The 13,822-nt window shown below is 27.9% G+C and overlaps 2 protein-coding genes and 1 non-coding gene across 3 annotated transcripts; 1 reads left to right on the top strand and 2 right to left on the bottom strand.

The window, feature by feature from the left end:
- Window positions 1–4,940: 4,940 nt before the first annotated feature.
- On the top strand, window positions 4,941–8,521 carry LOC119683237. The gene is made up of 3 exons (XM_038096874.1): window positions 4,941–5,162; window positions 5,221–5,566; window positions 8,356–8,521. The coding sequence occupies exons 1-3, from the start codon at window positions 5,160–5,162 to the stop codon at window positions 8,499–8,501; spliced, it is 495 nt and encodes a 164-aa protein (XP_037952802.1). The 5' UTR covers window positions 4,941–5,159; the 3' UTR covers window positions 8,502–8,521.
- A 64-nt stretch (window positions 8,522–8,585) lies between these two features.
- Window positions 8,586–10,970, bottom strand: LOC119681100 (SET and MYND domain-containing protein 4-like). Its single transcript, XM_038094177.1, has 7 exons — window positions 10,652–10,970; window positions 10,370–10,565; window positions 9,958–10,302; window positions 9,654–9,896; window positions 9,263–9,598; window positions 8,858–9,197; window positions 8,586–8,787 (listed from the first exon to the last, which is right to left on the bottom strand). Exons 1-7 carry the CDS (start codon window positions 10,968–10,970, stop codon window positions 8,593–8,595), a joined length of 1,974 nt encoding a protein of 657 aa, XP_037950105.1. The 3' UTR covers window positions 8,586–8,592.
- Window positions 10,971–12,995: 2,025 nt separating this feature from the next.
- Window positions 12,996–13,067, bottom strand: Trnat-ugu. The gene has a single exon. It is a non-coding gene; the product is annotated as a tRNA-Thr (tRNA).
- Between the last annotated feature and the right edge of the window lie 755 nt (window positions 13,068–13,822).

Genomic DNA, 13,822 nt, shown 5'->3' with positions numbered 1-13,822 from the left:
AAATTTATATATATAAATGTATGTAATACTTGTTAAGTACAAGAATATCATATCACAAATTTTATTTAATATAATTATGTTGAGATATATTTGTATATGTGTAGTTATTATATGTCATAATTATAAATAAAAAAATCAAAATAAAAACTTTTTGTTTTAGTTATAAAATATGATTATTTTCTATTTCAGTACCTCTCACATAGGAATACTAGATTAGGTTAGGTCAGGTTGATTTGGCGGCATTGTACACTAAAGTCCACTTCAGCATATGTAATATACAAGAGGCTTGAATAATGTACATTGTTATACTACGGATAAAACAAGAATAAACTCTGAATATTTTATATAAGGTGAGTAATTTGTGAACCAAAAATAAAATGAAAAGGATGAATATGCAATACAGTGGTTGGTTATCTTGTAAAATTATCCAGTCAGTGAAAAATTTCAAAAGGTTCGATGATTTAGACCTACGACGTAGAATTGTATACTCTAAATAATTTGCTTTAAGTAATTATAAGTATGTATTATTATTAATTTAGTGAACAATTATCTAATTACCTATAGAAATCAATTGCAATCAAATAAAATATGAATATTTTTTCTAAAATATTAAAATATACAATATAACCAAAAATAAATATATGTGGATATAATACATACTCTAACCTCGTTTTTAAAAGTTTTAGATCTATACGTTTTTCAACGTATTTTTAATAGTCTTAGGAATTCTTATTAACTTAAAACAATTTAAGTACATATATAATTTCTTCATCTAAGTATGAATACAACCAAATAATTAAAAAAAAAAAATAAACCATCTAGTGTTGTTAAGTGAAGACCCTCATTATTCCATTTATATATTAATTGAAAATATGTTATGGTTATAGACAAAATATGTTAAAAAAACAAAAGATGATAAATTACTTATATATAATTCTGATTAATGCTGCAAACGATCAATAATGAAATCTAATGGAAAATAAAGAAAATAACTATACTTCATTATTGGACAGACACTATGCATACATTTATTATATATCTATATTTATACATATAACCATAATAACAGGAAAAAGAAATAATATAATTTTCTGAAGCTATTTGAAGACTTTGTAAGCAAGCTAAGATTCTTTCAATACCATTTAAGTGTGTCTTTAAAACAGATTTCACTATATCACAATATTCATTCACCGCGAAGCTTCAACTTCATCTCGAAAATTAAAAAATTATAAAAATAATACGGCACGATCGTATGTATTTGATTTAAATTTTATTCAGAGTGCAATGTAAAAGTTTCAATTTTCAGCTCCTAAGGAAAAAACATCAACAGCAATTTTTTACTAGATTAACAAAAAAGTCCGAAACTTAAACATAGGAGAGGAGAGCGAAAATCATATGCGGCTGGAGTACTGGGACGACTTCCCAGGTCTTAGATAAAGCAAAACACTGATAAAACCGTACTCCTACAAAAACATTCTTAAATTTTCAAAATATAATTTAAGGTTGATTACAGGTTTCATTACAGGTCATTATGGCCTGAAAATACCCCTTTTTAAAATACGATTATTTGCTAATTCGAAATGCAGATTATGCCTCAAAGATGAGGAAACTACTATGCATATTCTTTGTGACTGCCCAGCTTTAACAACGCACAGAAGGAACTTGTTTCATATGAAATTTCTGTCACCAGAATAGATTAAGAGCTCTTCTGTAGATTTAGTTTTGGACTTTGTTCACGAAGCTTTAAAGGCTTTTGTGTAATCAATAGTAAAATTGGTACAATAGGACTCTTCTAGCTGTAGTACCTTCTAACTGGGCGATTTGACGTCAAAGCTTTAATAGTAAATAATAATAATTCCGAAAATTATGAAAATTGGTATTGATACTTTAGTTATAATCAGAGGGTCTTTAGTGTAATTTTATAAATTCTAAATTAGGAAAAGAATTCTTTTCTTTTTGACTATACAAGTTTTTGCGTTTCTTGGACCCCAACGAAGTATATCGAGTACTTGCGATATTTAGTTAGGAAACATCCAGTTAAATAATAATAAAAAAATTTATATTAAATTATAATTAATAAATCAATGCAAATACAAATATAATGTACTTTCGTTTCAAAAAAAATACTGTTAAATTAATTTTATAATAACAACAAAAGTATGCAATTGTTTTCTCTTATAAAAAAAATATATACATCAAAAAATATGCTTCACTTATAACATATATATTTTTATTTCATAAAGCTTAAAAGTACACAACAAATAAAAAGTATTTTAAAATTTTAATTTTTTTAAAAATTTTTATTTCAAATTATTTTTAAAAAGTAAATTATTTTTTAGATGTTTTTTTTTTTAATTTTTTTTAATTATTTTTTTTAATTTAATTTCTTTTTTAAATTAACATAATAAAAGTCATGCAGCTTTAATCAACAATGCCACTTCTTTGCTATTTAATTGTAAAAAAGCTGGTTTAAATTAAATAAATTTTTATTAAATAATCAAATCGAAATAAACATTATTAATAATATTTTTATTTATAGTTCAATCCAGAAATATTGCTTAACCGGGTCAAAAATATGAAGAAAAGCTATTAGTATTATTTCTTAGTAGCTTATGCACAGGCATTGCTCAGCACTGTATGGTACTTCGTTTGTCTTTGTACAATTTTCGGAAAGTTTCTATATGAATTCTAATAAAAAATTCAATAAATCAGGCGATGCCATATTACTTTCAGTCAATGAAGACGACGTGTAAAGACTCTTATACGCGTTGGAAAAGGCAGCAGACAAATATAATATGAAAATATCACCTCGACAACGAAGTCCCTAACAATCTCGAAACATCCTCTTTGATGCACGTATACAATGTACGATACTCCTATAGAGCAATTCATAGAATTTAACTAACTTGGAGCTAAAATAACATCATCAAAGATCCTAAGTATTAATGCTATCGCCTAAACAAACAAAGCGGCTCGCGTAGCAGGTTGTCTTAGAGATACTATATGGCATCGGACCTACATCGACGTAAGCCATTGAGACAAGAGCCGATATGAAAACCACCGAACATGAACGGAAGAAATCTACATGTTCAAAGAATGGAAAATCATCGCCTAGCCAAGATTGCAATGGTAGAGAAGCCTGTCGCGAGTTTACTCGGTCGACAACCGTGGATATGGCGTGAATGCTGGACTTCTGAATCTACAGAAACATAATATTTTGATATGTCAAAATTTCACATAAATATATTCAATTCAACTGTTGTAACAAAACAGAATTTAATCCTTTAGTAAAGAAGAAGAGGAAGGCAGTTGAATTTATTGTAATTATAAAATAATTTATTATATTTTTAAAATAAAGAATCATATCAAAGAAAGTATTTGCTTTGTACTGCCTAATTTTATCGTTATTTAATTAATCGTTTATGTCTTTTGACATAAACAGAAATTAACTTTGGGGTGATGCTAGATGCGAGATGGACAATACTTTTAAAATGGGGTATTTTTCTTCGCCAATTTATCATGTCATAATATTAATAAGATAAATGTAAACGTATGGTATAGTCCTTTGAATAATCTTAATTGTTGGGGAAAAATCAGTCCCTCAATGTCCCTCCTTTGGCTAACTGCATGGCCTAATGGAGGCCATGTCTGAATTTTTTGACTCCTTTCCTAAAATAGGGAAAACAGTGTTGTTTAACAACAAATAAACATATTTTTATCTAAAAATTTATAAATAAATTAATTTAAATAAATTATTTTCGAAAACACATTTCACTAAAATTAGTACAATATATTAATAATTATTTGTGGATGAAGGTAGGTTAAGGGAGGTCCCTTAAATAGAAATTTTAATATTATAATAGCCTTCAAACCCTTTATTGTCAAAATAGATGTCTAAAGTGCCACATTACATTACCTTAGCTTAAATTAATATATAAAATTTAAAATTTGAAATATATTTATATTTTAAATAGTTTGTGATAAGGATGGTCACCTATTTTATGTATTGATGCCGAATACCTTCAATATCAGTAATTAAGTCAACGCTTTAAAAATGTGTTTTGATCTCTACGAAGCAAAAACAACTCCAAGCTTATCAAGAAAATTTATGATCATCGGAGAGTAAAATATTAACAATACCAGATGTAAAAATTAATTATCTCAAATAGAAAAATAGTTGAAATTAATGCAAAAGTGTTTTAATAAAATTTTTATTAAAAAATAAATAAGGTTTTATAAAAAAACACTTCGAAAAATAAAATGTTTCCAATAACTTTACATCTTATATAGAGTATCTTAATTGCTTGCCTGCCAAAAATATGTATTAACACCTCCAGAGGACTTAACAGATTTCACATCAGCAATTTGCGGTTAAGAACTATTTTTATGAATTATAAATAAATAATAATTGAATTAATATATTAATATTAAATTTTATTTTTTATTATAAAATAATTAGTAATTTTATAATTATTATAAAATTACTAACAAACTATTACAGAATCACAATGTAAAATTAATTATCTATAAAGTCGAGAAAAAATTAATTACAAAAAAAATTGTCATAATAAAATTATGATTAATAAATGGGTTACATGAATTAGGTAATATTTATAGTCACGACTATATAATCAACTGGTTATTGTTATAAAAGGAAATATATTTTAATATTTAAAAAGCAAATCAGTATACAAACTTATTAAAATAATCAGTCAACACTTGAGTTGATTCGTTTTTTTTTTAATTATCTAATATATATACAATAATCTTTGTGACTGCATTTAAAATATGAAACAGAAGTAATTTAAACGCAAATTGTTTGTATTATTAAAAAATAATAACAGATGTGTATATTTATTTATTTATGTATTTATTTAATTGGTTGAGTCAAGCAAGAATTATTTAGTTAATGGAAATTGTTGTTGAGATGTACTCGGAAGTGACATTTTATCAAGTATTACTCACTCACATTAGTCAAAGTCTACATTACCAGAGTAAAGTCTCAATAATATCTTGCAATTTTCTTAATTTTAGTATATTCTAACTAAAGCAATGCCTGAAAATATTGTAAGCTTTTAGTTAATAAAAGTGCATACGACGGTGATAAACAAGAACACAAAAAATATTAATTTAAAAAATATTCCTTAAAAGTTGTAAAAATGGTAAAAGTAATGCGAATATATTATTTAAAAATATATTTAGTAAAAATTTAATTTGTAGCTAAAAATATTCTTTAAATTAACCATTATTATCGTCGTGTTACAAATAAATTCAGCACAGGACTTTGAACCAGACTGGTTATCACCTTTTCCAGGAAGGACAACGAAGAAGCCAATAATAACAACCACAAGTGCACCAACCACAAAAACTACTTATTATGATCCGAAACCAACTACACAGCCAACATGGAGAACTTCTACTTATATTCCATACTGGAGAGAACCTATGACTAAGAAAACCACTCCAAAGCCAAGATGGGGAAGTGATCCACAGTGGAACATTTTTAACTTTAACTGCGATTGCAACTCACAAAGTGGGTACAGTTTAATGAGATGGATTTGTAGTGGTATGTATTGACATAAAATATTAAAGAAATTTTTATGTGTGATTATAGTTTTTATGAATTCTGAAGACTGCTATTAACATGTGTTAAAGGTTAGGAAAGATAAGGATCAATACCCTTTTATAGTGATATAAATAACTTATACTTTAGAAGCAAAAAATATTAGTTTCGGCACGAATATTATGGCGTTTTTCTTTCTTTTCGTATTATAGTTTTTCTTTCCATTTTTTGCTTTTTTGACTGTCAAATTAATTACTTATAAGTGAATATTCTATAGAGTTACGGCAAAGTAAAGATAAATTACGTTTAGGGAAAAATTTGTTATATTTTACAAATCCATTGCGGTAGTGATAACACAAAAATCCATTATTTTTGCTGAAGTTTCCTTTGGTGCACAAGGCTGTCACATCAACCCAATCTAACCCAGTATATAATTCTACTATAAAATGTAGAGAGTATGTAGTACAAGCAAGTAAAGAGATTTATAATATTTGAAGTGATGATATTCCACCACAATCAATTAGCTAAGAATTTGTTATGATCGCTGATATACTATTTTGCTGGTACATCTGAAAAAAGTGTACATCTGAAAAAGTACGTTAAAATGTTTACAGCTGTATCAGTTTTTCCAGTGTTAAACCCCGGATTTAATAAACTGATACAAAAAAAAAAATTACATGAGGTTAAATTGGGGTCATACTGAAAGTAAAAAAAGTTATAATAATAAGAAAATATTTTTAATTTCTGTGAAAATCCCCAAATACTTTTCGTAATCTATCAATAAATAATAAATAGGTGAGATACGGTATAAGAACGAAAAGTTTCCATGCATCTTTATAAACTTTTATATTATATATATTGTTTGTATAGAATTAATTTGTATTCTGTTTTCTTATCGCTCCTATGTGAAATAGTGATCATACGAGGGCGGTTTGATAAGTCAGTGACTTTTTGAATGAAACAAATTTTTTTCGGCAAATAAATATTTTATTTTTCTACATCATCACTTTTTAACTCGATACATTTAGTTTAGGATTTTTCTAATTTTCTTATTCTCTCCAAATAATAGGTTTTCTCAAAGATCTCAAAATACGCGTTTGTTTCAGTAATGACTTCTTCATTAGACTCAAATCTCTTAAAGCTTAGCCATTTCTTTAGGTCTAGAAACAGAAAATAGTCGTAGGGAGCTAAATCTGGAGAATATGCTGGATAGGGTAGCAGTTCGTATCCCAATTCGTGGATTTTGGCCAGTAATGCTTAATCAGCACACGAAATTAACTTTTTTCCATTTTCGTTAAAATTCACGAGAAAGTCTGCTTTCTGTGCATTATATAATTATTTATTAAAATAAATTTATAGACAAAAATGAATTAAAATTAGTCTGTAATATCAATAATGATATCAGTATGTTATTATATAAAATGACGTAATCAGTTCATCACGGTTCAGATAGATTTTGTTATTATAAACTGAAGCATTGGCATTGACAGGGTTTCGCTAAGGAACATATAAAATGTACTTATAAAAAATTTTTTTTGAAAAGTGTTAGTCAAAAGGCAGACGGGGAAAGAGTACAGTTCAAAAAAACTTGGAAAATTTGGAAATTCACAGTGTATCTTTAAATTTCTACGTTATAATGCTTTAAAATATTTGAAAGAATTTGTTTTTGGTTTAAAAATCAATCTTTACCCCTTATAGTACTCCCCTTAAATACTAATTTCTCACCAAATATTAAATTCTGTCCTGCAAATTATTCAATGCAAGGTGCACGAAATACAAGAATGGTATACTAAAATTGCAAGAGTGCGAGTATTGCAGAATTGCAACATCAAAATGAGACAGCTGTTATTGCAGCAGATCACATCCATATGAGAAGCAACAAATGTTAAAACAGCTGTTTTTTTCCTTTTTTATTTCGTAGCAAGCATATATGCATGGGTTTATATATGGCAAGATTGCAAGCAGCTGCAAGAAACTTTGAAACTTATGAGTTTGCAAGACAGAGGGAATACCTTTAATATATCTTGGCTTACTACTGGCTACACAAATGCAAGCTGACATTTTACACACTCCAGAAAAGAGAGTTCGCAGCAGATAGCTACATCGCACTTTTTCTCCATCAGTTCACCATTAATAAAAAAACTACAATATCAGGTTTTTGCTAACTGTAGCTTGCTACTGTACCATATGCTAATTTCAAAAGCTTTCTTGCAATAAGTTTAACATTTTGCACTTTTTCTTAAGAGAGTAAAACAAGAGCAGAAAATTTGCTCTAAAGTTTTCTATTTTGCCTATTTTTTGTAAATGACTACAGCATAAACTAATAAAATAGCCTGAGTATTTGCAGGCTATCGTAATACCACGATTACTCAGTCAAATGAATTTGGTAGTGTTCGAGTTAAATGATTCATGTATTATTATTACCGACAGTGAATTTTTTCTATTCTATACCGACATACAACATTATTTTGAAATTCATTTCATTATTAATCTCATCAAGAGATATCAAAATCATACCCATCACAGCAATAGAGAAATTGTTTATTAAACCTTTATTAACTAAATATTAGATAGAGAGGTTCCGAAAAGTAGTGAACTAAAACAATATAAATTATTTTTATATTATTTTAACTAATTGAATTTTTGGATGACCACACAGCTGTTTCGAGTATTGCCAAATACCCATCATCAGTGGTCTTGAAATTATTAAATTATTAATATTTATTATTAACTATTAAATTCAATAAATAAATTGATAATATATTTGCATTTTCTTAATTATTTAATTTCAGTATCGAACTATATGACCACATATCGTTGTTGTAACGCTTGTACAAGCTATAGGCCAAGTTGTCATCACAATGAGTATTCAATGAAATCATCAGAGGAATATTTAGATAATAATTATTATTATGATTATGATAATTATTATTATTAACAAATTTTCAAAATCAAATAATTAACATAAGTTATAAGAATCAAAATAATAAAACATAATTACAATATAGATCATTCATATTTGTAAATATTTAGTCCAAATTATAGAAATTTCCAAAATGCAAAAAACAATCTTTAAGACTTTGTTGACACTGACAAAAATCAGGAAATGGTGGTGCCAAAACTTCATACATTATTTTTAATAAATCGATATATTTATTTAAAGCCTTTGAATATTCACCAGTATCATAAAGACGTTTTGCGGTACGTGTCATCATTTCAGTATCCTAAAAATATTTCATACATTATAATATTATCATTATAATACATATTAAATAATATATATTATTTTCTCACCTGCATAACCTTAAGGCCTTTGAATATATTTGTACATTCACCACAAGTAACGCACTTAACCATAAAATCATTACATGTTGCTGGGACCTCAATAATTGAGGTGCATGTATTAGGTGCATCGCAACGGAAACGTATAACATCAGTGGGCAAGTTTTCAAAAGTTGGCCAGTTCTCTAAGCAAGCATCACAACTACAATCGAAACAATATAGATCTTTAAGTTTAGATTGTCGTTCTTCACGCGATTCTTGTGTATACATAGGACCATAATTTTCTGATATGGGCAGACCAGCTTCAATTGGACGAATTGTATTGACGTGTATTGTGTTGCCACGGAAAAATCTAAATTTGATTATAAATATGATTTCGTTAATAATATTATTTTACATTCTTATTAAGTTTGTCACCTCACAATACCAGGATCACAAGAATGATTGAAAAGTGCTAAATTTGGATATAGTGCACCACCAATAAATATAGTCTTCTCATTGCCATCTGATTGGTATTTGTGGAGTTCTGCCACTTCGTGTGTATTGTATTGTAGGAGCTGAAGCGTATAAAGCAAAAGTCCACTTATATCCAATATATTACGTTGACTAGCTTTCTCACCAAAGTAACCACTTTCTTGTAGACATTTGGTAAGGAAACGTGCCATCAATGCATGTTGAAAGAAATTCGATGATGTACGAGTATCTTCATGACGAACTAAATGTGATATGCGATGAAAATCGTCTTTAGGAAGTCTGAAAAACAAATAAAGTAAGTAATAATTTTATAATTTTTTTTTTACTTCCTTACTTTTGAATTTCCTGTATCGTAAACTGCTTGTTAACGTCATCCTTTATTTTAAGAAAATAATCCACAGACTTACTAGCAAAAATACGTAATGCCATATGACAGTTAATGGATGCACCAGAACGCCATATTAAAGGTAAAATTCCACACTCATATTTATGATATGTTTTTGAAGCATGAGTCTGACACTCCTCTGAGCAATATATAACATCAGCACATTTAGAGCAAGCAACGGGTATAGCAGTACTATTTTAAAAGAAAATAAATTGAAATATGTTGTCAATATATTGTCAAATCTTTTATTTACCGTGAAAAACAGTTTTCACAATGCGTTTTTGCATATTTCTCTAGAAGCACCGCTACGAATGGTTTCTCTACAAGAATTTCTTCCCCCACTTTTATATCCGCATTAGCACGTGCAAAACGGCCTTCTTCTCTATTCTGATCAAAGCGAACTGTGGAACTAATAAACTCTTTCTCTGCTGGTAAAGCTAAAGAAAGTTTGACTTCACCCATTTTCTTTTGTTTCTCAGCTTGTTTAGCAGTGCGATTATCTCTTTCTAACATTTTAATCATGGTCATAGCATCCAAATTCATTTTTCCACGCTTGTCACTTGGTAGATTGGAATCATCTATCGCCGTTATGCATTTCCTTAAAAAAGAAACAGTGCGCAAATGAAACATTATATATTATATTTGCTTGTACATTATGCACTTACTTGAAAGCAGCAATCGTACAGGGATAGTTCATTTTAGCCATATAACAACGTGCTTGTCGTTCGTATAATTTATAAAGCAAATCTTTTGGATAGCCTAGTTCCATTGATCTCTTTATATCAATCAGGCTCTCATCATATTTCTTCATGTGGTACAATGTTGCCGAACGATTGGCCAATGCTATTGCTTTATCAACCGCTACAGTTTCAAATCAATAGATATAATGATAAGATATATATTATATGTAGCTGTACCTATATATAACAAATATGTATGAGTATTACCTTTCTCCTGTGGCACCGCAACATAGCTTTTGGTATACAACATCATAGCTTCCAACCATTTTTTAGCTTTAAAAGCTGAATTCCCTTTTTCTTTTAGATCAGCTGCAATAGCACTATCTTTTCCATTATATTCACGTCGTACTCGTAGATCATCATCACGTTCTTTCACAAATGTCAATTGATCAACAAAAGCCATGCGCTCGACATCATTGTGACATTCCGCAATCTTTTCAATTTCTTTATCAAAACTTGATAAATTTGAGTTCTTTAGGTTGAGATAATAATCGGGGAAGAATCCAGATTTTTCAGTTAAACCCATTTTTAGTTTATTTTATATAAATAAAAAACTTTTAATTGTAATTAATTATTTTTCAATATATGAAAACTTTATTTTTAGAACGTTTCGTGTAGAAAACTGCAACAGAACTGAAGGAAAATGTTTTAATTTTCTTCTGATGTGGTGTGTATATTTTTTTAAATTTATTTTTAGAACTTCTAAGAGAAATGAGAGGTAAGAATTTATAGATCTCTTAAGTTTTTACCGGCGAATGTAGTTTGTTTATTTCAATTGTTTACAAACAAATTGTAATGTAATAATAAAAATATATATGAAACACATGTAATAATGTTGCAATTTGAATTTATTTTATAAAAATAATTAAAAAAATTAAAATAGAACCAAACAGTTGTATCTTAAAGATATATTAAAGATAATTACAGACATATTTCAACTACAATCTGGGTGAAGCAACATGATTTTTTAATTTAGGTGTTTAAGAGAATGCATCTGTAAATACTTAATTGGTAACAAAAGACTTACTAAAGCAACCTATGCTTTTGTGTAGTTTTACAGGTAAATGGAGAATTCCTATATCACCTACGGAACTTCTGTGACTTAGTCCATAATTCTAACTACCCCAATCGTTTACGCGCATCTGGATCTACGACATCAAAGCCAATATATCCTTTTGACCATCAAAGCTAATATGTCATCCTGACCGAAAGAAATAGTTCAGTAATATTTTTTTGCTTAAGAAATATTTTTTTTGATCTTTAGTTATACTTCAAAAATGACAATGTATAAAAAAATGTTCCAAAAATTAAAACGTTTTCTTGTAGCAATGGACTTAATTATATATTATTTTTAATCATATTATTATAAAAAATTCGATTGATTTTCAAAAAGTAGTTTTTGGCAAATCCCTTTTTTATTGTCAAAAATTTAAAAATTCTGTTGAATCAAGAAAAAATTATCCGATATGTATTGAAAAAATAGATTGACAAGATCCCGACAATTTTAATATTAAAGATGCACCACATTCTAAAAGGCCGTTAATTACGGCAAGCCGTTGAATAGTAACTCTTGAGATCACTGAAATAAAAAAATTTATCGAATTCGACCAGTTCATTATCATTTGGAACCTCTATATTTCATCTCAAAATTAGAGTTCTACATTGGGTTCTACATTTCTACGGAAATCAATTCTTGCTATTGTGATGATGCACTAAATGGATTCCCAATAATTATATAAAGTAAAAAAGGTGAACTATTGAAACCACTTTAAAGGTCAATATGCTTTCATAATATCTTCGTAATGTGTTTTCCATGAAACTTTTTTTTGAGATTATACTGATTAACACAAGGATCAATTCTAAAGTAAACTTTTATCAAATAGATACTTATAAAAATATATACTAGAATAAATACTCTGAACAGTGTGATCAGAATTTATCAATAGAAAAGGTGTAGTGTTCCACCAAGATAATGCCAAGTTTCCACCACAGAAATTTGGAAACTCACCTAAATCTTTTATGGCTTGAATGGGTTATACTGCCACATCCACCATATTCTCCAAATCTAGCAGCTTTTGATTAAATATTTCGGTCCTTACAAATTTTATAGATCATCACCTGAATCTGGTTTTTGCATTGAATTATATTAATGGCAAAATATATGATATTTTAACTTAATGGAAAATCATAATTCCAAATATACCACATTTCTTACTATAAGAATGTAACTTTCAATTTCATAAAATATAAACGATATTTTGTTTTCGAACAATTTTATAAAAGCATGGTTTAAACAATTAAAAATTAATTGTTTTTAACAAATTATTAATTATACTATAAATTTCTAACTGAAAAAAATTGCAGTTAAAGATTTCCAAAATCCTCTTTCTGACTATTAATTAGTTTACAAGTTCAAACCTCAATTTAACCAATAATATTATTAATAAATCTTTAAAGTCGAAGATATAAAGTTTGAGCTAGAATGGTATATATACACAGATATATAGTTACACCAACCTTAGATATTAAAAAAATTGTACCAATTCCATTATGCCTCCTGTGAGGATTGAACTCACGACCCCTGGTTTACAAGACCAGTGCTCTGCCACTGAGCTAAAGAGGCGCTTTGATGCCTCTTTTACGCCAAGCATTAAGTTTTGATAAAATTTTAGAACAAACTCAAGAAAAGATAAAAAGTTGTTTTAAAAAAGAAAAAAAGTTTAAATATTTGTTTTTAAGTATTTTTTGTTTAACATACTAAACAAATATTTTGATAAGTGACTAAAAACAATAACGTTTTGTTGTGTTTTCCTATATTTAAAATTTTTTTAGATTTAAATTCAGACCCATGAGTCAACATTTTTAAGTTTAAGCACTATATATTCCATTAAAAAAATAATTATATTAATGATTTCTTTTAATAAAATGACTTTATTGTGTGTTTTTAATAGTAAAGAAACATAAGAATATCTAAAATATACATATCCTGATAATAATATATAATATATTTGTGCGTATATGTTTTTCTGGAAATATAACCCAAGCTGATAAATACATTATTAATACTATTTTCTGATATGTATCTAAACTACTATTATATATATATGTATAAACTCATATATTTAGATCTTATACGGTGGAGTAGTTAAGTGAGAAACCTTTCAACTGCTGATATCTTCTAAGACCTCTTTCCTCTTAGTTTTTCTTTAAGATTTTGGTTGTTTGCGATTCTCTGTTAATTTTTCCCGAAATATTTGTTTTAATTCCTCTGCACCTGTACGATTTATTTCATCATAGTAGGGCAACTCAGCTAAACGCTTCATCCAAGCTAAAACTTTTGGAAATTTATATTCATCAATTGGAGCTACATCATCAACA

The sequence above is a fragment of the Teleopsis dalmanni genome, chromosome 2, assembly GCF_002237135.1.
Source record: "Teleopsis dalmanni isolate 2A chromosome 2, ASM223713v2, whole genome shotgun sequence".
Taxonomy (NCBI): Eukaryota; Metazoa; Arthropoda; class Insecta; order Diptera; family Diopsidae; genus Teleopsis; species Teleopsis dalmanni.
The sequence above is the reverse complement of the archived record's forward strand: the minus strand, read 5'-3'. Positions and strand labels throughout refer to the sequence as shown.